Here is a 26,789-nt window from a genome sequence, read left to right on the forward strand (position 1 = left end):
CTTGTGTAAGTCGATGGAATTCACAGAGTACTGTACTGTATTCATTTGTCATTTTATTCATTTGCTTCATTTGAAACAGACAAAAACATGAAGGCAATCAACTTAATAAAAAGGCAATAAATTACACCACTCGGCAAAGTTTACGTGTTCAAAAGGAGTTGAACGGTGTAGAAAAAAAAACTTTCTTCTCGACCTACATTTTAGTCTCCCAATATTTTAAACTTGTATTACAGTATATTACTACAATAATAGATTATGGGTTATTCCAGAATCGGAAGACATCTTACGTCTCACTCATCAAATTTTAATCTACAACATATTAAAACATGCAGTTTTACTTGTGTGTGCGTGTGCGTGTGCGCGCGCGCGTCCTTGCGTTATGCGTATGTTCAGAATAAAACAAAAATACGTTTAAAATTAATTCCTTACTTATTTACACAAGTAAATGTCTCCCCTTGGTGAGCAATAATAACTAGCTAAAAAACAAAAAAATAGCGAAAGCTAAAGTTCATCTGACTTTGTAAACCTGGCTGTTTCCGTCAACCCCGTTCGTGTGATTGCAGTGACAGATGTTGTCAACACCAAATAAATCATGTACCCACTATATAATCTGACGTCATCAAACTTTTGATCGCATACGAGCTATTATTGATATTTATGTAGGAGAAAATCAAGAGTGAAGCTCTATATTTTTAATCACTGTCATTTTCACCCATCTATCCATCCGTGTAGGTAATCATTAAATGTCTCATTTATCATTAATTGTTCATAACAAATATATTTCTGTCCCTCCCAGCGTTCCGTTTGAGGCTTTATGACGTCACACCGGAAGTGAGTTGGTCCTTTCCCCTGCAGACCTCAAGATGGTGCGTTCCAGCCTGTTTTCTTTCCTCTCTCAAATCATCGTTAAACATCACTTTTCTGCTTTGTATTTCCATAAACATTCAGAGCTGAGTTGCAAATGTGACATCTTACAATGTTGTTTCAGTCTGTATTTCAGCTTAGAGACGAGTCGATCGTTGTGAATTGGATTTTTGATAGACGCTGTCTTTGCGCAGCGTTAGCCTCACTGCTGCTATGCTAGTCAGAAAAGTGGCAGTTGCTGCATTCGCCCTCCGCGATTTTAAGTCTGTCCGCGTGTTTCTCAAGCAGCCTACAAAATGAATGTGATATATGAAATGAGAATTGTGTTGTCGTGCTCATGAACGCGTTCGTTCGCCGGTCCAGGCCGCAGCCGGGAATGCTTGGTGCTATGCCCGTCAAAAATTCGTCTAGCCACGCGTTCTAATGTTAATAACATGCTAATGTAACTGGCATGACTTCACCCAGCGAGTCTGGAGGAATGGAAGGATGTTTGATAGCTCTTTGAGCTTAATAAACCCATATGAATAGGCGTTTGTATTACATATTCATACGAAATGCTATCATATTGTCAACCCCATCCAGGCCAGAGGACCGAAGAAGCACCTGAAGCGCGTCGCGACGCCAAAGCACTGGATGCTTGACAAGCTCACCGGAGTGTTTGTAAGTAGCGTTTCCCCTCAACGTTAACGTGGATTTTAGTGTGGTGTCTGAAAATGTGTTTTTTGTCAGGCTCCACGTCCTTCCACCGGTCCCCACAAACTGAGGGAGTGCCTGCCCCTCATCATTTTCCTGAGGAACCGCCTCAAGTATGCCCTGACTGGGGACGAGGTGAAGAAAATCTGCATGCAGAGGTTCATCAAGATTGACGGCAAGGTCCGCACTGATATCACCTATCCTACTGGATTCATGGGTGAGTCTAGCCATCAGCTTGAGCTGCCTTTAGGTCAGGGGTGTCGGAGTCAACTTATATTGGGGGGCTGCTGGAGGCAGAATCTGTCTGAGCTACATAAAGTATTACACAACAAATATTCGAACAAAATAAAACCCAATCTCCTGGTCTTTAGTTAGAATAGTTCAGAACAAGAATCGTTTTTCTGAACGTGAGCAGAATTCGGCGTCTGACCCGGTACTCCTTTTTTTTTTTTTTTTCTCCTCACCTCCCTTGCACTTTGCGTACTCCTCAGCATTTTTAAAGTTAAATAATGACATGATTCCTTGCGCATCGGAGTTTTCTCCGTGCATTCGGCACGTCGAGTGTCCCTGTGCTCAAAAAATGTCTCCTCTTAGGCTGGGGAAAAAAGTTGACTTGCTCAGTTTTCTTGACCACAAATTTTGACTAACTGATGGAATAATCAACAGTATAATGTATTCAAAAAAGATGCGTATGGGACAGCCCTCGTTTCCTTTCCTTCCACTTTGTCACTTCAGAAATATGTTTTGTCAAAATATACCGTAGCCCTGACCAATGGTAGCCCTGAAATTTTTTTTTTAAAAACGCAACTCTATGGCAAAGGCCGCAATAACATTAAATTTGATGTCAATTAGGGGGCCGCAAAATATCATCCTGTGGGCTGCAAATGTTCCCACCCTCCGGCCGTGACTTTTAAGACCCCAGCTTTAGATAAACGATGAAATTGTCTTAACTTTCAACCCTCCCCTTTTTTTCTTCAAGTAATTCTCTGTATCGCATAGACGACGTGTGCCGTTTGGAATGTGCAGATGTGTTTTTCGAACATCTGCGTCGTCTCTGTTTGCAGATGTGATCAGCATCGAAAAGACGGGCGAGCACTTCCGCCTGATCTACGACGTGAAGGGCCGCTTCACTGTGCACCGCATCACCGCCGAGGAGGCCAAGGTAAGAAGTCGGCCGGTTGGCGGGCCATCGCCGCCGAACCGCTTTGTGACGCCACCTTGCTGCCGCCGCCGCAGTACAAGCTGTGCAAGGTGAGGAAGATCCTCATCGGCACCAAGGGGATCCCCCACCTGGTGACCCACGACGCCCGCACCATCCGTTACCCCGACCCCCTCATCAAGGTCAACGACACGGTGCGCATCGACCTGGAATCTGGCAAGATCACCGACTTCATCAAGTTTGACACCGGTAGGTTTGGGTGCGCGTGGCACGCAGCCGGGAGCATGGGTCGGCTAAATGGGACAATAACCCTCCCACGCCCTCCCAGGTAACCTGTGTATGGTGATCGGAGGCGCTAACTTGGGCAGGATCGGCGTCATCACCAACAGGGAGCGTCACCCCGGCTCCTTCGACGTGGTGCACGTCAAGGACAGCACCGGGAACAGCTTTGCCACCAGGCTGTCCAACATCTTTGTGATTGGCAAGGTGAGCTGGTGGCCATGGCCCGAATGCCGATTTCCTTTTTAGCCACGTGTGGAGCAATGATGACTTTGTGCTTTTGACAGCAATGAAAAAATATTCATGTATCCTCTAAGAAGTTCTGAGCTCCTCATTACAGTCAACCCCCTGCTTATCACAGGCGTGCAGACCCCCATACAATCAGTGAACATTTGCAAAATAGAAATAAAATAAGAAAACAAACATTTGAATAGGCTTTCTGCTCCCACATATGCGACACATTGAAACATAGTCAAATCACATTATCAAATACTTGCTAGGATCTGTTCCAATGTGGCTCGCACTCTCTTCCGAAGAAGCCAAAGGAGCGTTTTTGAAACCGTTTCTTGTCACTCCCAGTTGACATTTGCGGAAAATAAGGGACATTGAAACCGTTCAGCATCGTACATGTCAACACAAAGGTTCAAATGAATGACACAATTTGAAGTCCACGACCATAATGCTATCATAAAATGTGACGTGCTCTCAATGGCAAAGTGAATTTTGCGTAGATGTTACAATAAATTGTAAACTTTGAAACTTCAGCCACTTGAAGCACAAACCAAGCATTACAACTCTTACAGGCACGTTTTTAGCAACATGGGAAGAGCAGCGACTAATACAGTTGGGACCTTCTCTCCTTCTTGCTATCCAGCAGATGTCACTGCTGCTTTGCGTGTTGGGGCACAACACAAAAATAATACCATAGCGTTAAGGGCTGCATCTTGAAATTCAGACACGAATACGGTGAAAACTGCCAAATCTGCAACATGGTGAAATCGGCACTGAGAAATTGTTATATGGTGGGGCTTTATGACAAATGGCCACTTTTGACAGCTAGCGTACGCGCGCACACGTCATTTAATTCTGAAAATATTCCTGGTCTCCAGGGCAACAAGCCGTGGGTGTCCTTGCCCAGAGGGAAGGGAATCCGCCTGACCATTGCTGAGGAGAGAGACAAGAGGCTGGCCGCCAAGCAAGGCAGCAGTTAAAATGGCCGACCGCACCCCCTGGTTTTCACAATAAAAAATGTTAGTTTCAAAACACTCAACGGGTTCTGTTTTTTTTTCTCTTTTTTTTTGCACCCCTCCCAACCCCACACATCTTTTCTTTGTCAACACACCCGCCTCCACCAAATGTCCTCGTCCTCACTCACTCTCCTCGCCATGTTCCAAGCCAGCGTTGTGCCATATGTTCACTGCAGCGGGCGGCCGTCACTTCCTTTTGGAGTCCCGCCTATAATCGTGTCCGCAATGAAGAGACGGGTTTGATGCTTGACTAGCAGGTCCACTCAGACATGAAACACTCGCATCTAAGAGCAAGTCGTGTAGCAAAAGCAGGAGAACCTCCTCTCCTGAGGGACAACCAGAGTCCGTACTTCGAAAATTAGGAACATTATGTAACAAGCCACACAGGATGAGCAGTGTTCTCACACAATGTTTTTTTGAGGAATGATTGCGGGCGGGAAATCAGATTGCAACGTTTCATTTGAATTACAAAGAGTGTAAAATCCTCGACAGTAGTATATTGTAAGTAGCAACTACTCAAGTAGGTTTTTGCACATCCAAGACCTCAGGAAATGTACTTGAGAAGGTGAAAGATACATTAAACCTATGCTTTCTATCAATACATGAAAGATGAACAATGTTGATTGAAATATTTGGTCGAGCAAAAAAAAAAATACAAAATTCCAAAATAGATTTTTTTTTTAAAACTTGGGTGAATGAAGAAATTACTTTTTTCTCAATATTCAATACTCAATATTCCCGCGCCCAACTCCTAAATGCAACCAGCCAGTGTTGAGAAAATGTTGTCCCCTCCCAACCCTAAAAGGTTGCCCACCAATGCTACTCGATGCCAGCAAAGCACTGCATGAAGCTCCTCAACTTCAACATAGTTCCTTCACACCAAACCAATAAGCAATTAAGTCTTCGATCCTGTTCCTTGCGCTCCGGTTTCCAGGATGCTTTCCATCTTTCCCTGCTGCAACACACCGGATTCAAATGATCAGCATTGTTATCCAGCTTCTGCAGACCAAGCTGATGATCTGATTATTTGAAGTGGAGAGAGATTGAAAACATCCAGAAAACCGGCTCTCGCGAAACAGAACTAAAGACCCCGGCTTTCACCTTTGGCCTGAGCAAAAGAGCAAAAAAATGTTTTTGTCAAGTGGACTTGCACATCACACAGGAAAACAACTCCAAGAGTGTGTTTTTGTTGTATATTTTTTCTTTTTTGCAGGGGCTGCCAAGTTCCTCTCAAACACGGGAGTCACTTCTATGGAATCTTCGTCAAAGCAAGTGTGTGACTCTCGCCATTCAAGAACACAACTCAAGTAGGTTCCAGCTCCGATATGACTTTCCATCACAAGTGCTTGATTTTGAAATTCTTGCCTTGCGACGCCTTCTCTTTGCACAACAGACCGCCGCTGGAACAAAAACATTGAGGTGGGCCCATTTCATGTCTGGGAGGGGTTGTCGAAGGGGGCCCAGGGGGGTGCGCTGGCGACCAGATGTGGGGATTTTCAAGAAGGGATTTTGGGGCTGGGGGGGGGGGGCGTGGGTGTGATCGGGGGTGCTTTCCTGCAGAAATATGCCAATATTGACACGGAATCCACATCTTTGCTTCTTGAATGTTTGAAGTTCCTCCCAAATGTAAGCATTGCTTTTAAAGAAATGACTTGAGGAGCTTCATATAATGAGCACACCTCACGTTTTTTAGCTGGGGTGTCAATTACTGGCGGATTTTTGGGGAAGAGACGTCGCCTTCACCGTCTCCATTGGGGAAAACTCAACTTTTAGGTTCACACCTCTTAAATATGATCGAATATTGAATTACAACACAACGTAATGTTAAAATTAAGTTGGCTGTTGTGCCCAAGAGTTCAAGCGGAAGTAGGTGTTTTGCTTTAATTTTGAAAGGACAGCGGAACTGTGCAGGTTTGACTTGCGAAGGTGACGGGGAGAAACAGCTTTGGGCCAAAAAGCGGTCTGAGGAAGGAGTGAGGAGGCTCGACGATGAAGACGCACGACGCCGAGCCCGAACGGAACCTATCCCAAGCGGACTTCCAACCGTGGCGTCCCGGAGCATGCATCCGCGCGCAGGCGACAGGGAGACGCACCAGACCGAGCACGGTGATATAACCTGACCACCTGCGGAGTTTTGTCGCTTCGGATCATCGCGCAAGTCTGTGCCGTCCGGTCGGCTCCAGAATGCCTTTCTGCAAGCGCGCGGTCCTGCCGAGGGACTTGTGCAAGCACGGCATCGGTGTCGGGACGTCGTCGGCGTTCGCGGATCTGGCCGACGTTTGCGCCTTTACCCTGGCCTCGGTGCTCCGCCAACTTTCGGACCTGTCCCGACATTCGCTGGGCGTCCTGGAGGAGCTGGAGGGCGAGCTGGCGTCCGTGTGCCGACGGTCCGGTGCTCTGGAAGGCAGACTGGGCCGACTGGTCGAGATGCTGCGCAAAAGTCCGCACACGCACACAGGTACGACAAACAATGCAAAAAAGTTTCTTATTCGGAGTGCTGTCAAGTCAATTTGTAAACTTGATAGACGGGAAATGCCCGAATTGATAAATATTCATGTCAAATGAATACTGTTGATCCACTCCCTTTTCAAGCTTCTTATTAATTTCCCTCACACTGTTTGAGTTCATTTCATGCACCTGCACGTTGAGCAACTGCTTGTGCCAATCACATTTGCATTTCTGGACCCACATGATAGGTGCCAAATCCGCCATACTGTATAACCAGAAACAAAAAACACCCCCGCCCTTACTTCTAAGCATTTAAACGCATTGAAACTTTTTTTTAAATGCTCTGCTCATGCTTTAATTTGCCCCCCCCCCCAAAAAAAATCCAAGTATGCTTGCCTCAAAGATTGGGCACTCTCAATTGAAGATTACAATAAAACCAACACATACTATTGTACGTTTAAACAAACCTTTAGCGATACCAAAAGTGCGCTAGCTAAATGCTAACCGGACAGAACTGAAATTAGCATCAATGTTACAGTAATTATGAATCTTTAAACAACTGATACTTGAACACACATAAAGCGCCAACACTCGGAACAATTAAGCATTGGCAATTAAACATTGTGTATTTTAACAGCAATATGTCCGAGTGACCAGACAGGAAAATGTTATTCACGCTATAGCCCGCGCTACATGTAGCACGAGAAAGCAGTTCCCTCATTCTGTTTGGCGATTTGCTCAGCCAGCTCACGACTTTCTCCTCGTCGCGGATTACTTGACTACCTGCGACGACACGCCGGCGAATTAAGATCTCTGACTATTTATTGTGGAGAAAAAAATCTTTTAAACTATATTTAATTTCGTCTGTTGTGCACATTTTCAGTTAAATTAAACGATTTATTTCCGTTTATTGTCTCGTTTTGACATTTGCGCGGGCGCCATTTTGTTTTCCTGCTCATCATGTTTTGTGGTCGATATGTCGAGTGAACATCGATGCACACTTCTTTTACAGGTTCATTTTGGGCCCCCTACATTTTATTCTCACTGGATATTCGGACATCCTTACAAAATGGCGTAATAGTGTGCGCACAGCCACCGGTTTATATTATTTCTTCTTCTCTTTTCTTAATTTTGCTGCATATCCAACCAGTAGAGTTCAGCGCTGCTCTGCGTATTATGCAACACTAAACTGGACCTGTGCACTGTCAAAACAAACAAACAAAAAAACCAGTGGGGCTTCATTGTATTAGATTTGTATTGGCCAATGTCACAACAACGTTGTATCATGTTTGCTGGCAAATGTCCCGGAATTTAACTCGCTTCAGCCACCAAGCAAGCAAGTTTCTGTTATAGTTTGACGGATGTGTGTGCGTGAGTAATAGAAAGTTCCCCCAAACTGAGTCCAGATGTAGCGCTGGAGAGAGGAGAGTGAGATAAAAGAAAACATACAGTGTAGCTGCCTTTCTAACGTGCAGGCGTGGCCGATGACTTTTGTGTGTGCTTGCCGTTCTGTGCATGAGAACTGGAGAAAAAAAAATCCTCGCTTTCGTCCTGCGCGCTGTCAAAAAATCCCAAGCAAAGCGTGTGGGCCCCACTAAAGTGGGCCGCGTTGGCACAAGATGCGCTCGGTTAAATAATCAATAGCTCATCATTAGATCATCTGAAGCGTCACTCGTCCAACACCTCCCTCTTTCCGCACTTGCCTCCTCATGTTGAAACAAAGACGCAACACTTGGCAGCAGCACACACATTGAGATTATTGCAGTTAAAAAGCCTGCAAAACGCATCTTTACCTGGGAGAATACGGCGGCGTGGCAGCCGTAGAGTGCCTCGTAGTTTGCTTTGAGTGCAGGCACGTGAAGCGCAGAATGACACTAGAGGAGGGGCGGTGGTATTTGTCTTTTTTTGGAAGGATCCAACTTGACCGGCAGCATGTGGACAAGGGCTTTGTGCCGCGCATGCCACTATAGAGTGCCTCGTTGTTGGCTGTGCTTACATGCTCATCAAGGGGAGAATGACAGAAGAGTGAGGAGGCAGATTTTTTTTTGGGGGGGGGGGGATACAATTTGACAGGTAGTGTGTGGACAAGGAGTGGTGTGGCTGCATTAGAGCGCCTCATTGTCGCAGTATAGAAAAGCCCTGTGACAACGCGATGTGGTATATTTCGCCAGCCTCTTTTCCAGGCTGTACAAGTGGGATTTGATTAACGGTTGACAGTGAGGGTCGCGCTTTCAGAGGAAGGAATGGTTTGATTCTATTTTTTTTTTTTTTTTTGCTCTGACAAAACCACAAATTACAATAAATGTAGAAATAACACTAAAAGTAAGCATTTTCAAAGGACAAAACTAGCTACCCCACTCAAAAAAGTATGAAAAAGCTATGTGAATTTGCAAAACAAAAAGTCATAATGCAACAAAAACACACACGCGAATGTGTGTTTTTGTGGCTGTATTCCTGCTGGGAGCATCCCAAGAATGTGAACAGGAAGCAAACGGAGTTGTTCATGCGCCTCGATGGAATTTGGCCTCAAAATGATTTATCGGGCCTTGGTCGGATCCCCCCCAGGGAGGGTCCGTTACACCAGCTCCTCGCTGTGACTTGTAGTTGCGATGGTGTCGTTGCCGCCTAAATTGTCACTGTCGGGTTCCCACGGCGACGTCAGCTTCCCCACCCGGGCACCACTCCCCTAATCTCCTCCTCTTCAGCCCGGCATCTCGCTTTCCCACAACTATGCCGAAGTGAGTTGCGGAGCTTCATGTTAACAAAAGTAGAAATGATGCGCTTCTATGAAATCCTCGACATTTTGAGGGTGGGTGTCAATTTTACAGCCTGTGAGGTATGCGGTGATCCTCTTTGGCGATGCAAAGAAAAAAAAAACCAAACAAGTGCAGAGCGACGGTCAGGAACGCTGCGAACAATAACAGACGCCACAAGAATCGGTGGGATTGAAAAACTGGCAGGGATGGAATGCAGGAAGTGTGCGTGTGTGGAGCTTTCTTTGGATCCAGAAACTTGGGCCGAGTGCGCACGCGTATTTTCCGGCCCTTTTTTTTTTTTAATGTGCATCGCGCGCACGAGCGCAGTTCATGAGGCTGTTGTTTATATGATCTCATTGGGAGACGATTCCCATGGCAGTTGAATGAAAGGGAGGGGGGAGGGATAGAGGAGAGTGCTTGGGGGTGGGGGGGGGGGGTTCCAGAGAAGGCCAATTGTCCCAAAAGCAGATGTTTTCCCCATGTTGCACGCTGGACGTGGAGGCCAGTCGAGTTGGCGCGTCTGCGCGAGAATACGTCTTTCTTTGTGTGACTCCATGTGTGTGCGTGCGCACGGGTCATCTCGTGCCACGTGACACCGTTCCCACTTTCCCTAACTGCTGCAGGATGATCAAAGTCCTTCGCGCCACCTAGTGGATAGCAAATGATTAGCGTTCTCCACTGTCAGCGGTGATGTCATGGCTGCCGTGAGGAGGGGGGGGGGCGGGGCTTGCTATGCTAACCTGTGGCGTGATTTTGCACGTGCACTCTTTGGTATTGTTTGTGCATCAGGGGTTACATTTCGGACATGAATTACAATGCTCTCCAAAAGTATGGGGACGGCTTGGATACATGGATACAACATTTTTTGTTGTATCTTGAAGACATTTGGGCACAGGTATCAAAGTCAAGGCCTGGGGGCCAGATCTGGCCCGCCACATCATTTTATGTGGCCCGCGAAAAGCAAATCAAGCATGTCAAAGTCCATGATGCTTGCTAAAGTCGGAACCAAAATTTCATATTCCATCCATCCATCCATTTTCCGAACCGCTTGATCCTCACTAGGGGCGCGGGGGGTGCTGGAGCCTATCCCAGCTGTCTCCGGGCAGTAGGCGGGGGACACCCTGAATCGGTTGCCAGCCAATCGCAGGGCACACAGAGACAAACAACCATCCACACTCACAATCACACCTAGGGACAATTTCAGAGAGGTCAATCAGCCTGCCACGCATGTTTTTGGAACGTGGGAGGAAACCGGGGTACCCGGAGAAAACCCACGCAGGCCCGGGGAGAACATGCAAACTCCACACAGGGAAGCCAGCGCTGGAATTGAACCCGGTACCTCTGCACTGTGAAGTCGACGTGCAAACCACTGGACTATTGTCATATGTAATTGATAACAGTTATTATTTTTTACTTCTGATTTTAAAACTAGTTATTCATCAATTTGTTGTGCGCCGTGTTTGTAATATCTGTAGGGGATTACACATTTCTATGGTTTCCCAAAATTCATAACGGCCCTCCAAGGGAAACCGTAACGACAATTCAGACGGTTTCAGATCAAAAGATGAATATGAGACAAAAGTTCTGAATTAAAGCTTTTCTACCTCTACGTGTTACAAAGTTCAGGGCAGAGCACCATTTATTTGAAAGTCGCTCAGTTTTCAAGAGAGCAAAAGTACTGAAATAGATATAAGAACTTCAAGTAAATAACATTGAATATTTGGTGGCATGTAGTTTTCATTAATAGAAATACTTTTCCAGGCCTTTACTGCAGTCTCATTCAGTTCTTGTTTGGTTCTGGTGCTTTCTCCCTTCAGTTTCTTCTTAAGATAAAATGCTCAATTAAGTAACGGTCTGGTGATTGACTTGTCCAGCCATCACGACTTGCATCATCACTAAAGAACGAGTGAGCCTGTTCCAGAAGTAGCCCAAGACATGGCATGACCTCCACCATGCTTACCAGGTGAGCTTGTGTGTTTTGGATCCTTTCCATCTATGTACTTTGGGCTATCCATCACGTTAGTTGAGGTTATCCTTGCTCTTATTATTCCATAAATCTATGTACTTCTTGCAAAATGCAATCTGGCCCATCCGATTCTTTTTGCCGATGAGCGGTTTGCATCTTGCGGTGTGGCCTTCTCTGAAAGAAACATTAGATTGTGCTAACACCCGAGCTTCAAACAGGAGATGCTCTGTCCTGAGTTGTTTAACAGGTTTACATGTAAATGTAATGAAATGAAAACTGCAGTTCTCAACTTTTGTCTCATATTCATCTTTTGGTCGGGACAAAATAATTGCACCTTTCCGTACCAATACTTTTGGATGGAGACTGTATATTTTCAGCCAGGAGGCGGCAGCAGAGGTCTGCTCTTGTGACCTTTGCACATCACTCCAAAAGTGCGTTTGCGTGCACGTGTGCATTGCATCAGAACTCGCCAAAAGCTGCTACACCTAATTTCACCAAAATAAACATTAAAATACAGTTGTGTAATGGACCCACAAAAATGGACTCCAGAAAAAGTATATTTGATTCTGTTGCGCGCCATGTGGAAAAATAAATTGGACTTATCAAATGAAATTACAACATTTACCTTGGTAGACAAACGTTCCTGGATGACTAATTGTAAACATCTTGAATTTGAAAGTTAAATACAACTGAACTGTACCGTATTTTCACGACCTTACGGCGCACCGTTGTTAAAAGGCGTAGTGTCAGTTACGGTAGCTATTTCGGTATTTAACACATACGCAAGACGTATTATTGAATGCGGGCATGGTAAAACAAACGTATGCTAGCGTAAAATATACGCTAGCATGCATATGCTAGCGTATGTTTTTAAAAATCAGCGGGAGCGAAACTGAGTGCAGTTGTCAACAATTTACTAGCGTGGAGTGGGAGGGGGTGCTCAATTATCATCCTCATATCCATCATCAAAGTCCTAATCTTCTGTATCCGAAATGAACAGCTGGGCAAGTTCACAATCTCACACAAACTCGCCAGGTTCCCTCACGCCATTGTCAGTCAGACTCGTTGCAGTGCGACTCCTCAGAAATGATGCCCCCCCACTGCCCCTACAGTGCCAAATAACAGCATTCCCAGATTTTGGAACTCGTTGCATACACAAGGCGATCCCGCATTATTAGACGCCCCGTCCATTTTGAAGATTTAAACGCCATACTTGTATTATATTTTCAAAAAATGGTGACGCCACGTTAACACCATGTACAGTTGGACTTTTTAATTTCGTCCTTGTTCCGCATACTGCTAGAGAGAGCTCACGTACCACCACACTTTGAGACCTCCCTTGTCCGGCAACCGCCACAGAAGTCTGCTTTCAATTAGCAAGCTCCCCCCCCCCACACACACACATACACACATACACACACTTTAGAAAGAGAGAGCGATACCGTGTGCATTCACTGTCCTCTGGACGAGCAGCACTCAGGTAAAACGAATGTGGTGCTGCGTTCTTTGACACTTGGTTGGAACGAAGCGAACACACCGGGTTCTTCATTTGTTCTTGTGGCGTTTCAGAAGAAAGAGCGGGGTGGGGGTCAGGTTTTCGTTTGTGGTTCCCGAAGAGGAGCTAACTGCACGTTCACTTAGCCTGGCAGCTGCCAGCTCCAATGAGATTAACCCGTTCAATGTGCACACGAGGAATGCGCCAGGGCTTGGAAATCGCAAGCTAACACTGTATTGGGTTTGAATAGGTCCCTTTTTTTGTCGTTACGAATCCTATGGCTTGGATCAAGAATGCTGATTTATTGTTTGCTCTGAGGCGGTGAAATCAAATTCCTGGCGTGTCGGAAAGCAGAATTGCTGTAAATCCAAAGTCTCAAATGGCCACTTCATTAGGCGCAGCTACTCACGCTTTCATAGCTTCATAAGCAAAATAATAATAAATTATAATAATCTGTAAATCATTCTGGGTTTCATTCACAAGTGTGTCTTAATGGATTTTGGATGAGATTTTCGTCATCCTGTTCTGTGGAATGCATTCAAAATCTTTTTTTAGTTTTTACGATTGGTTGTTGTTGATTTATTGTTGCTATTTTGCCCCTTAAAATAATTGATCAAACGTATGGATTCATTTTTTGGTTTGTTTTTAAATCATTAATATCCTCAAATCACTGGTTAATTGATATATTGGAAAGAATAGTCACTAAAATATATGCATTTAACAGTTTCGTTGATTAAGCAAGGGGGTTAAATAATTTCATGTGGTAATTTCAGTATTGATTTACAGTAAATTCTAAAAATAAAGAATAGTAGTAAAAAAACACACTTAAATATTTTCGTAAATTAGCCAATTATAATTATTACTGATAATTAATTGCATTACATTTTCTACATTTAAAAAATATTACATTGGTCATTCCACTATCATTTTTCCTCCTAAAATGGGTTAATTAAAATGCATTTATCCAATTTATTTTTCTATGTATTCATCTCATCAAAGAGCTGCAAAGTTGATTTGATGCAAATAAATATTTTTAAAAATGAAATGGTTGCTCTTAAATCCAGATGGAACAATTCATTGCAGCCGCTAATTGTGTACCTAATGACCTCTCCTCAGCGCTCCTCTCCTCCGGCATCCCATAATAGCTTCCCCTACACCCCAACCACCACCACTCCTCATCATCTCCCGTGTCGCTCTGCCTCCCTCCAGTGCTCTCACGCTGGCCGCCTTCTGATTGGCTCTCGCCAGCCTGGCTCTTTTATCAATTGAGCTGCGGATGCCGGGATGCGACTGGCTGGATGCTAATCAACGCAGCCGCTGCTCTCTCCCTCTCTCTCTCGCTTGCTCTCTCACACACCCAACGTATGATTAGCCAACAGCTCACGTAAGCGAGGTACACTGACACACACTCTCTCTCCCTGCGCCTCCTTCTGTCTGCGGTGCTCGCCCTTTTCCACACACACACACACACACGCGCGCATCCTCTCTTGGGAGATGCAGATGTGACGCCTGCTCGCCTCACGCACGAGGGCCACACGCGCTTCTGTCTTGATTTTTGTCGTACCGTGGAATGCACCCGTGATGTTTTGGGACAGGAAGAACAGTGCGGGCAATCCACAAAGGCGGCCCAAAGGGAGACACAGACCCAAATCGGCAACAGGTACTTTTGCATATTTGGAGATGAGCATATGGAACCTTATCGGCCGTGTCCAACTTGAACCCGTGGCTCGTTTTTCATTTCATCCCGTGACAAAAATCGCAGGCGCGCGTTTGCAATCGCCGAGTTTGGTCACGTCCTGCCGTCGTTGGGAACGAACTGGGTCACTCAAGTCAGCCTTTTGCTTGTGGCCCGACGAGACGAGAATGAAGCAGGCGTGTTGGCGCGTGCGTGTGATCAATGGCCTGCGCGGTCTCGTCCCACACGAGCACGCCGGCGAGTCTGCGATGGCCGAGAAACGAGCAAGACATCGAGGTGACTACTCTTGTCAATCACGGTCCCTCATTTATTCCATATCCTTGACATACTCGTGACCTACTAGCACCTGCACTCTTTGTCCTCACTACTAAGACAATGTGTCTAATGACTGGGTCTTACTAGAAGTGTCCCCCCCCCCCCCCCCACCCACCCCCACTGCTGCCTTCCAGATCTAAACGACATGCCTCCAAACCGCTACTTTCCAATGCTAATCAGTCCCATTTTATTTTAGTAGTACTAGTTGCACACACTTGTCAACAAGTGCACCGTTTTTACTCTCCAGTCGTTCAACTAGCGTCCAGAAATGTCATACAGTAGGTGAAGGCAGTCAGGAAAAAAAATTGGTGCTCGTTAGTTGTTGCTGTGTATGCGCTAGTCGTTCCACGAGTGTGCTGAATTGTTTTACGAGTGAGGACACACACACACATACACGCACACACACTAATACATGGACCGCTCAGTGTATTATTAAACTGTCAAATAAATGCTGAACTGGCTTGTCATAGTGCAGTAGTTCACTTATGTACTACTAGTGAAGTGCTAGAACTTAACTAGTGGAATTGAATGTCACTAATACGCTAGTGCTCATTATTTTCTTATAAATGCGATGAACACATGGACAACTCAGCACACTAGTAGGGCAAGTACATGTTACTGGTAAGGTAAAACTGCACTAGTTGACCGGTATGTGCTACTTAGTACTACAAGGCAAGCAATAGATGTTTCACTAGTACATGCCGTGTGTGCGTGCGAGGCGTCCACACACTTTTTGACCTTGACTGAAGGGAAGCGCACCCTTTGCAGCTGATTTTGAAATATGGCTGCCTGCTCATTCATGATGATGACGTCATCCCGGACGCAGGGACGACAGAGAACAAAGAGTGAGGCAGAGAAAAAAAAAAGGGGGGGAAGAAGTAGTGTGACAGCGGAGAGGTGTGCACCTCCGGCTGCTGTTCCCGTGGCAACGCAAAGCTGTTTGTGTTGTCTCACTACTACAAAAATAACAATCACTGGAGGGAGAGTCGGTGAGTTGTGGTGTTTAATTTAGACAAAAGTAGTACTTTGCCTTCATGTGTGGCAATAATCACTGAAGGATTTTCACTGTTGGTAGCTTTTGCTCAGTAACTTCCCCATACCAGTAGTGAGGTTTCCCTGTCCGACCGGGGTGCCATTTTGCTGCCAGTGAACTACGCTGAAGTGAGTTGAGGAGTTTTCTTTTTAATAAGGACAGTAGTGTTTTGTCTGGACTCCTTGGCCTTTTGGGCGAACTATAACAAAGATGTGCTCCACGTAGATTTGATATTGTAACAGAAAAGACGTCGCAATTAAGCTGTTAAGTTGTTTATGGCAGAGGATAAAGAAGCTATGCCTGTGAGTTCAGTTTTTTTTTTTTTTGCTTCTTCTGCATGTATCACTTCTGCTTGCATTTAAATAGAAGTTGTTCAAAAGGTTTGCGATCTTGGTTTTGTCTGCTCGTCGATAGCATTTTGCTTTGGGTTTTAGTATTTAATTTGAAGTGAAGCTATGTGGCTTTTTTTTGGGGTGGGGGGGGTGGAAAAGTTGAGGAGGAGGATTTCTCTTCATTCCAAGTGGGAAGGAAGGGCTGAGTTCCCCTCCTCCTGGTGGCGGCAGCCGTCGTGATCTCCCCCTCTCCGGCGCTCCCTCCACGTCAGTGCGCCCATGCCGCTTCAGGCCATCAGACATGCAGCGTTTGTGGGCCGGGCCTGGTAAGAAAGAGGCGACGAAGTGCGCGGCGGCATCCGGAAGTTTCTGTCAGCTGCTTATGTTGATGCAGGATTCCTGCACTATCTAACGGACTCGATATAAAATCTGTGTTTGGATCGAGTGACTTTCAGGATAGTTCTGCTTTTGTTCGGAGACGTGCGGATTGAGCCCTTGTGTGGATTTGGAGCGCTGGTGGGGGAAAGGAGGTCATGAATTTTTTTTTTTCCATTTCACAGCACAACTGGCTTGCAATGGAATATGACACCAAGTGGTAGATGCAAGTTGCACATGGATGTCACAAACGACGCACATGAATGCACAGCACTTGTGCTGTTATTGTTTTTGTTGCACCGCGCGCGTGTGTTTGCGTGTGCAATGAAAGGCTGGTTCTGTCATCATGTGATTGTGATAGTTTTGAATTCACTAGTCTGCATATTAGACACACACAAACAGCTGAGCTGCTTTTTGAGCCATTTTCATGCAGTCGCATGCTGTCTCCACTTCAGTGCTGGGAAATAACTATAGCTGCAACTGATGATATTTAAGAAGAAGAAAACAAACGTGTCTCACAATTGAGAAATTCACAATTTACAGCACCAAATATTATGAAAGTAGGAAAAAAACAAGCAATGCATGTACAAAAAAAAAACAATACAATTTGTCAATGATTAAACAGTAGATTTTTTTGCCAAAGAATCGGATTAAAAAAATAATTTCCAATCCTTTATTGAAAAAAACAGGACATGATTTCAAAAAACATAAATTGACAATGATTCAGTTCCTGGTTTGTTTTTTAACATCCAGCAGAAAATCTGCCAAATTTTTTATCGCTGTTTTCCAAAGTCTAATGGTGTATGTAGGATCATCACTTAAAAAGTGATTATGTTTACATTAAGGTGTATTTATTATTCCTAATTGGTCCATTTCTTCATAGTTCAGTTATTTTATTCTGCATTTATTGTGCGGGAGAATAACACTGTTTGAAATGCATGAATGTTCATAAGATGTTGAATTACTCCATCATTTGTTGTCAGTACCAGTGCTGTAAAAGTGGCAAGTTAAAAGCGATTGGGGGGAAAAAAGGTCTCCCCAGTCCGCATGTACTTGTCTCAACCGGTCCGTCTCACCAAAAATGTTGGGGGCCGCTGCCTTACAGAGCGTTGGAAGTCCTTTTTCCACCTTTGCAACACACGTGTAGAATTTCACACAGCACGCTTAGTGGGATAGAGAGTTCTCAAAGGCCGTCGGAGGAATCGAGTTGGCGTTGAGTGAAATGCTGATGTCTTGCCGATCGAGAAGAGCTTGAAAACAACTCGACTCCGGGTTGAAAAATACCGGAAGAAATTGAAATAGCCCCCACTTGCCAAGGTTGCACACAACAACGATTTTCGCATAGTTGGTGACTTGTAATTTCTACTCGGGCCTTCTCTGCCATGTCGGGGGCTGTTGGCCTTTATCACCAGGAAGTCCGCGGAGCGCTTCCTGTCAAGTCTCCCTCGAGTCCGTCCGAGTAGCCAGCGACGGGACTGTCCGGCGAGGCGGAAGAGCTGTCTGGGGTCATTGCGCCGCTGGTTGTGTCATTGATATAAACCGATTATACCTCATCTCTCGAGGTCGCCCGACTCCATTTTGATGTCTTCGGGTGTGCCGTGTAGCTCAGCTGAACTCAGGAAGCAGACGGCAGTGAGGGTGCCGCGGCGGAATGGACGGCACAGGAAGTACAGTGTCCTGCTCGATAAGTTTGGAGCTCCTTTGTAAACGGGCACAAATGACAAACGGAGTACACTGATATAGCGCTTTATCTACACCACGTTTTTGACTTTGGGTTTTTTTTATCGGTTATTTTGAATTAGATTTTAGAGCAGATTTGCATGTTTTTGTTTGTTTTCTTCTTTCAAAAAAAAGTTTTAAACTTAGTTTTAGTTTTAGTATTACATTTTTTTTTTTAGCTGCACCATGTTTAGGACCTATCTTTTTTTTAATTGGGTAGATTAAATTCGATTTTAGAGCAGATTTGCGTGCTTTTGTTTGTTTTCTTCTTTCCCAAAATGTTTTTTTTTAATTTTGTATTAGTTTTAGTATTAGATTTATTTATTTTTTGGCGACATCTGTTTTGGATTTTAATTTTATTTTTTAATCAGTTAGATTTAAATTTGATTTTAGAGCAGATTAGCATGTTTTTTTGTTCTTTCAAGAAAAACGTATTTTTTAAAATTTTGTGTTAGTTTTAGTATTTGATTTTTTTTTCAGTTACACCACGTTTTATCTTTTAGAGCAGATTTGCGTGTTTTTTTTTCTTTCAAAAATGTTTTTTTTTTACATTTCGTGTTAGTTTTAGTAATAGATTTTTCTCAGCTACAGCACGTTTTGGACTTTTCTTTTTTAATCGGGTGGATTGAATTAGATTTTCGAGCAGATTTGCGTGTTTTTGTTTGTTTTCTTCTTTCAAAAATGTTTTTTAAATTTAGTATTAGTTTTAGCATTAAATTTTTAAAAAATGTATCTGTTGGGTGCAAAAAAAAAGTTTTACGTAATTAAGTCAACTACAATTCTCAAATGACTGACCTTGCTTCTTTTGTAAGGCTTATGTGAAATTAACAAAAATGAAAACGAGGAACACTTGGCTATGTTGTAGTTTTATAAATGTAAAATTATGTTTTTGTAAAAGCACTTTTTTTTTGTTAAGAATGTTTCTTGAATTTTTGTGACCTACATTTTGTTGGTGCTTTCAGAGGGTGACGGACCGCTGGGAAACGAGAGTTACTCGGCCAAATTTTTTGTGTGCGCTCGCGTCTGTGTATCTACCATAGTGTGTGCACATGTGTAACTCCTCCCCTTATTTTGCCTGTGACATCACTTCCGGTGTTGAGGCAGCCGTTAGATGGTTTGTCATGGTCACCTCTACACAACTTGCAATGTCAGCACTCGGTGAGTGCGCGCTCCTCGGGTCCCACTGTCGGATCATGAACCTGCATAGCCTGCAGTCTTGCGTGGATTTGGCGCGTACACAGCCACAGAAGCTGTGTATTTGCAGCTCATGTCAAATATTCCCAGCACAGCTCGGAGGAGGCTCCCACCTTATCTCTTACTTGATTTGAAGCTTTGAGTGCAGTTCTTCCTAAAGTGGGGCTCAACGAGCCATTCCTTGGGTGTCCCTGAAATGACTTGCAATAAATCAGTACTCAATAAAAAAATTGCATCGCGACATGCTCTATCTTGCACAAAGCGTACTGTCCGCACATCGTACGTCAAATGGAATTGTGACAATTTTCAAATGACTCACAGCAGACTTTTGACCTGGAGGTGTTTGATTTGTAATTAGCGAATTAGCGTAGCATTTGTAATTAGTGAATTAGCATAGCACATTGGGGTTTCCACACCCTGTAAACCGCTTGAAATATTTGTATGTCATGAAGGCATAGAATGAGAGTGACTTTCTGACTGGACCGACTGACGCAAATCGACTTTTCCACACCGATTGTATTTGTACGCAGCCATACACGTGGAACACTGCTCATATATTTGTCCCGTATCAGCAGCAATTGCTCTTTTTTTTTTATCATCCTCGCTTGCCTTAACTAGCTTGGTGCCGTGCTAGTATCAATTAGATATGAAGGTCTTCCGACTTTATCCAAGACAATGGTATGTTTAGAAAAAAGATACTGGCCAAATATAATTGGAATGAAATTGGGAACAATGGGCAACCATTTTGTTTCACTTTTAGTACGCAATGAAAAGGTGTATGTGTGTGTGTGTGTGTGTGTGTGTGTGTTCAATTATTCTTAAGTGTCTTAAGGCCTTTGAAGGCAGCCATTGGTTTCCATAGTGACAGTACACCTGCTTCTACAGCAGGGGGCAGTGCTGGGGCAGCCAAACCACACCGGTGCCCGAATGGCCATTTCTTCAGCCAGCAGACGTGAAGCGCATGCACTTGCTCCATCTTTGTGCGCGTGCGTGAGTCAATGACCAGCCTCCACACGCTTTCCCACCAAGGGAGACACGATAGCCCTTCTCAATTGTGCGCCAGCATTCTCCAAATGTCAGTTAAACGTATTCACTTCTGTCCATCTTCCGGTTTCAAAACGTGCTCGTTTTTATTGATTTTTTTTTTCAGTGAATCAACAAATATGTCGAGAATTCAGAAAGGAAGGTATCTTTACTGACGGACACCATTGATTTGATTTGGCGGACTGGTTGAATTTTATGGACCAGTCATTCTGAAGGCCCAGAGCAGATGATATTGACATGGCAACATGTTGACTCTGAAATCTGATTGGTCAAAAAAAAAAAGTCTAACATCCATACACACTGCAACCAAGAGAGATAGATGATCACGATCGTGTTGGCGATTGTGTGCCCCATAAAATGGATGGCGAGGGAGTGCTTAGAGGGGGCGGCTGTATTCCCATCAGAAATCTGTGTGGCCCCAACGAAGCCCCTCCAGCGTGATATTTGTAATTTTCTCAGCCCCCCCGCCCCATGTCTATAGGTCAAGCCTCCCTTTAGCACCAGCAGAAAAACAAATCCTGGAGCCGTCCCTTCGATGTTGACGGCGGCTCACGTGATCCGTTTTGTTTGTGTACTCTGATGACCTTCCACTTCAATCTTCTTCCGATTCAACGCGGCTCTTCTCCTTCCCGCCCGCTCGCCTTCCTTCCCGCCTTCCTTGTTCTCCCTGACAACACACGGCGGCGTTATGTAATCTCTGGCTATTAGTTATGGAAATTGTGAGCGGTTGATGTACTTTCCTCTCTGCGTCTCCTCCTCCTCGTTCTCTCTCTCGTCATCCTCACTCTCGATAATCTTATTTCTCACCCTCTCCTCTTTCTCTCTCTCTCTCTACCGCATCCATCACTTGCTCCCGCCTCCCGCAGCCACTGTCGGACTCGAGGCGGAGAGCGTCAGGCGCGGAGGAAGCAGCAGCAGCAGCGGCGGAGACGGCGGCGGCGGCGGCAGCAACGGCAACCGCCGCCACAACCACGCCGGAGGAGGACGGCGAGGAAGCTGCGACCACGGCAACGGCGCGGCCAGCTTCGGGTCGCCATGGCAACAGAGCGTGAACGTGTTTGGCTCATGGAGCAGGCCCGAATGTGTGGAAGAGCTGCACCAGCAGGCGCAGCTTAACCTCCAGAGCCTGCTGCAAGGTACGGACGGACGGACGGAGGCGGGAGCGCGATTTGACGGATGGAAGGTGTGCGCGCGTCGGTCGGGTTGAGGCGCGTGTTTACATGCGCCACATTCGAGACGTGTGCACCTGCGTTTCACAGTGCGTGTGTGTTTCTCAGCATACCGCATGTCGGCCGACGGAGGCACTGCAGACGATGCAGCTTTGTTATTGAAGCTCCTGACAGGGCGTGCGTGCGTGCGTGTGTGTGTGTATGTGTGTGTGTGTGTTCGTGCGCCAACATGGAGGCTTGAGAAGTGCCCACTGACAGTGGCTGTCAGTCCTCCTTCGCACCGTGTAAAATCTGCACGGTGTGAAGCTGCAGCTGCTGCTCCTCTCTCTCCGCTTTCCGTGTCCCTCTGCTCTCTCTCGCCCTCTGCCTCCACCCAAGCGGTCCGAACGATCGAGCGGAGGCCAAACGCAAACAAATCACGACGGATCAATTGACTTGTTGCACCACCCGTGTTGGCAGCGTCTTCGTGCACTGCAGATTCTCCACAAACTTATTTACAGCGACGTGTACTGGGCTAGGAATGAGAAATTTTGATGGCGAGGCCCCCCACTGGGTGTGACCAAAGGCCAAACACGTTTTGGGTTCTCTTTCCGTGTGATGAAGCCCTGAATATGAGCCGTAACAGTGATTTTTGGTCTATCCACACAAAATTCATCTGTCTGCAGTCCAGCAGCCTGACACATCTCTACTAAGGGGTGGGGGTTTGGGGGGGGGGGGGGTTCAATGCACTCAGGACTTGTGGTCTGCTGCTTTGTTGGTGACACGATGAACTTCTCTTCCAGTCTTTGCTTTTTTGTTGTTGTTTGACACAGTGCTACGTTGGATAAGATCGCATCAGATGCGCTGGGAATGCATGCAGGCTACCTTATGAGTCGTCCCGTTTTTAATTGAACACTAAATTTCGTTAAAAGATGGCTCTTTGTTGGAAATGATCTGAGCGGCCGTTCAGGAGTTTCTCAGTGGCCACCACACCACACCCCCCCCTGCTAGTGGCCATGTTGTTGACAGTCTTGGCAGCGGTTGATGGAGAGAGCGAGCGGCCTTTGTCTGCTGCTCCGTAGAAAACTCGCTTCGCCAACGTCATTCGTCCTGAGAGCGTTTGGAAAGCAAAGCGCATTTTCAACAGCAAGCAAAAGTTCGATTCATTCAAATAAACGGTCAGAGAATGAATCCCTTTCAGCCACAGAACCGATTACATTGACCTTTTTTTGTGGCTATTGTTGGAGAGGAATTGTATATCATTTTATTTATGTATTTATTATCATTGCGGGAATATGTGCCATCGGGGGTTGATTCATTCATTCATTCATTCATTCATTCATTCATCTTCCGAGCCGCTTGATCCTCACTAGGGTCGCGGGGGGTGCTGGAGCCTATCCCAGCCGTCTTCGGGCAGTAGGCGGGGGACACCCTGAATCGGTTGCCAGCCAATCGCAGGGCACACAGAAACGAACAACCATTCGCACTCACACCTAGGGACAATTTAGAGTGTTCAATCAGCCTGCCACGCATGTTTTTGGAATGTGGGAGGAAACCGGAGCACCCGGAGAAAACCCACGCAGGCCCGGGGAGAACATGCAAACCCCACACAGGGAGGCCGGAGCTGGAATCGAACCCAGTACCTCTGCACTGTGAAGCCGACGTGCTAACCACTGGACTACCGGGCCGCCCTGGTTGATTCAAACTATTTTTGTTTTGTTTTTTCACAATGGATGCGTTTTGGCATCGAGGTGTCAAGGAACCTTATTGAAGTGAACTGCGGCGCTTCGTTTTGAAAGAGATTTTGCCACCTCCTTGTGGGATCTTACTGTCAAGAAAATATGTTGAAATGAGTTAAGGACTTTCATTTTAGCAAAAGGTAGTGCTTTGCTGCCATCCTGTGGCATCGTGAGATCACGGAACTATGTTGACATAGGAGTCGTAGTTTTATTTAGACACAATTAGTGCTTTGCCGATATCCCGGGCCATCTTGATGTCGAGGAACTGTGTTGAAGTGAGTTGAAGAGTTTCATTGAGACATAAACCGGGTTTTGTCATCAACTTTTTGCTGGTAATAGTTCCCGCCCCTCCCCCCCCCGCCCCCCATGAATAGCTGGGCTTGATTGTCGCCGTTGCTTTTCTCGATGTACACGACATGGCTTACTGTATACAGGTAAGTGAATTTGCCTGATGAGTCTGATGTGCCGGCAGCAACGTATGGGCTGGAAGGTTGTCACTGCGTGCGTGGCCGCGCAGCTTACGTAACACCGAAACGTCTCCCATGACTAAATATTCATCTAGCTCTCGCTCATCCATATTTATGAAGCCAGCGTTTGGACCGCAAGTCCATCAGCCGGCCGATGCTGCGTTTATACGCTTGGGATAAGTGCAACTGGAACGGGCTTTGCGGCTTTTAGCAGCGGCCCACGTTGTGTGTCGGTCCGTGCCGCCAGGTGTCAAACTCAAGGTCGCTCATTTGGATCTTGTCATTCCAACGGATGCGATTCCGGCATGCTCATTAAATTAAAAAAAAAAAAAAACCACATCTCGTCCACAGGCTGACAAAGCCAAGTGAAACCAAGCGTGTACACAAAGTGTATACAGAGAAAGATGAACGAGGGCCTTTGTTTGTGTCCATTTCCCCTCTGCGCCTCTCAAAGGGTGACCTGTAGCACCCGCGTGCTTTATTATTATCGAGGATGTTTGGCTGAATGGGTTCGCTGTGTGTGTATAACAGCACACACACACACATAAATGCATTTCCCCATGCTGACTGTTGACTGACCGAATCTGAGACGCTAACAATGTGCACTTTAGTGACGTCTGAGTGCTCGTCTGGCTGGAGGTAGCGAGTAGGTCATGTTTTTTTTCTTTCTATTTTCTTGCTACCTTTTTCTATTTTATTTTTTTTACATCCTACCTTTGCATCCCGCATGTCTCCTTGCCCCCCACCCGTCCTTCATTTTGCCGATGAGCTGGTGCGAAAGAGAAGTCTTCACATACCCGTTTTTGTGATTGATATCATATACACAGTATGGACCGGTGGTCCAGTGGTGAGCGCGTCGACCTCACAGTGCAGAGGTTCAATTCCAGCTCCAACCTCCCTGTGTGGAGTTTGCATGTTCTCCCTGGGCCTGCATGGGTTTTCTCCGGGTACTCCGGTTTCCTGCCACATTCCAAAAACATGCGTGGCAGGCTGATTGAATATTCAAGATTGTCCTTAGGTGCGAGTGCGAGTGTGGATGGTTGTTTGTCTTTGTGTGCCCTGCGATTGGCTGGCAACCGGTTCAGGGTGTCCTCTGCCGACTGCCTGAAGACAGCTGGAATAGGCTCCAGCACCCCGCGTGACCCTTGTGAGGATAAGTGGATTGAAAAATGAATGAATGAATGAATGAATATCATACACGCACACACGCACACGACTTCCCGAGATTCACCACCAATTCTTTTTCCACGCAAAAATTGTGCTGATATCAAACGGATGCCATTGCAGCGATATACAAACCCGAATTTCACAGACAAGGAAAGCAGGAAACCCACTTCTATGCCCAAAAAACATTCTTGATGACTATGTCAGTGGCAGGAACTGGTTGGATTCCAGTTTCCAGTTGGTCCCCTTCACAGCCTTCAGTTCTCATCATTGCCCACGTGAGCATCAAAGAAGCAGAATGAGGAAAATCTCCTGGTGTTGACGGTGCAAAAACGGCCACTGGCTCCCATGGCCTGTATGCCTGCGTCCACTTGCTAATTAAACTCTGCTTCCTACAAGGCTCAGGCCACATTTAGATGCCCTCAGCACCTCCAGTCACTTATAAAAAAAACTTTCGGCCAACTCAGCGCTCTCAAGTGCCCCCCCCCCCAACCCCCTGCCTGTGTTGCCTAGCAACCACACCACCGCCAGTATGGAATCCATATGGAGCAAGTTGAACCCAGTTCTCTATAACTCTGTGTGTGTGTGTGTGTGTGTGTGTGTGTGTGTGTGTGTGTAGGTATGTGTGTGTGTTTTGAAGGGCTTTAAGGGATGAGTGGAGAGTGGGTCAGGAGTATGTTTTTGGGGGAAAGGATTGGTTGGTGGATTGTGAGGGGGAGTGTGTGTGTGTGGGAGGGGGGCAAGGCGGACGGGGGGGGGGGTTGGAATCTGTTTACAAAGGCCTGGGGGGAGTCGCCTAACTCTAAGCTGCAGGAGCAGAGGGGAGTGCGGCGAGGCTCGGCTATGCAGCGGAAAGAGTGACACGGAAAGTGGAAAAGGAGATGAAGAGTGTGAGATGGGGAGCTGCTGGATTGAAAACACACGAAAGGAGTTAAAGTGAGCCTTGTGACTGATGCTCGGTGCGCGCGCGTGCGCGCGGGTGTATTGGTTTGTTTATTTGGGTACTCGTGTGCAGGACTATGATGCTAACGCACGCCCCGTTGCTTTGCTGTCGCTGTGTGCAGACTTTGAGGAGCAGCTGTGCGACGGCAAGCCGGCAGGTCAGACGTTCCGCCATCCGCCCTCGCAGAGCTCCGACGACACGTCGGCCTCGTCCGCCTGCCGCTCGCCCGTCTCCCCCGGCAACAAGCGCCCCGACTTCATCTTTCTGGTAAACGCCGCTGATTGGATTTGCGTCAACGTGTTTGAATAGGATCACCGCGACGAAAACACAGCAGAGCTCGGCTGTCCTCGACTGCTCCTTTAATGTCGGCGACCAACTCTAATGGAACAGTCCGATGATAAATTCAGGATGAAATCCAATGAAGTGAAAGCGCACACGGAGGCACATCACGTTCACGCTCTCAAAAGGCTTTTATTGAGATGTTTGAGAGTCTCCCCGATGGAAATGTGACATCTCCATTAGGAATTTATCGCACATGACATGAGCGATGCCGACCGGTGCCTTTCCAGCCATTTGGAAAGCGTCTTTGGCAGGATGTCATTTGGGAACAAAAAAGAAATGCTACACATCGCCATGGCAGCCGGCTGGACTAATGAGTCCTGAGACCTGAATCCTGAGGTGACTCCACCGGCAAGCCGTTTCTCCCGGAACCT

General features: G+C 46.1%; 2 protein-coding genes and 1 non-coding gene across 5 annotated transcripts in view; all 3 read left to right on the forward strand.

Moving 5' to 3' along the window:
• Positions 1-778: 778 nt before the first annotated feature.
• On the forward strand, positions 779-4,265 carry rps4x (ribosomal protein S4 X-linked). The gene is made up of 7 exons (XM_052061778.1): positions 779-866; positions 1,447-1,524; positions 1,594-1,774; positions 2,622-2,719; positions 2,794-2,965; positions 3,045-3,202; positions 4,105-4,265. Exons 1-7 carry the CDS (start codon positions 864-866, stop codon positions 4,204-4,206), a joined length of 792 nt encoding a protein of 263 aa, XP_051917738.1. The 5' UTR covers positions 779-863; the 3' UTR covers positions 4,207-4,265.
• Positions 3,256-3,325, forward strand: LOC127587609 (small nucleolar RNA SNORD61). The gene has a single exon (XR_007958800.1). It is a non-coding gene; the product is annotated as a small nucleolar RNA SNORD61 (small nucleolar RNA).
• Positions 4,266-6,100: 1,835 nt separating the features above from the next.
• Positions 6,101-26,789, forward strand: part of nhsl2 (NHS-like 2) — a 29,196-nt gene continuing 8,507 nt past the window's right edge. Inside the window, exons 1-3 of one of the 3 annotated variants that reach the window (XM_052061295.1) lie at positions 6,101-6,700; positions 21,482-21,751; positions 26,198-26,343. In XM_052061295.1, the coding sequence (XP_051917255.1) occupies positions 6,427-6,700; positions 21,482-21,751; positions 26,198-26,343 (690 nt within the window). In that variant the 5' untranslated portion in view covers positions 6,101-6,426. Of the gene's footprint in view, positions 6,701-14,321; positions 14,568-16,569; positions 16,610-21,481; positions 21,752-26,197; positions 26,344-26,789 lie in introns of those variants that run through there. The other 2 variants (XM_052061301.1, XM_052061309.1) reach the window with 2 other exon arrangements.

Source organism: Hippocampus zosterae, chromosome 1 (assembly GCF_025434085.1).
Source record: "Hippocampus zosterae strain Florida chromosome 1, ASM2543408v3, whole genome shotgun sequence".
Taxonomy (NCBI): Eukaryota; Metazoa; Chordata; class Actinopteri; order Syngnathiformes; family Syngnathidae; genus Hippocampus; species Hippocampus zosterae.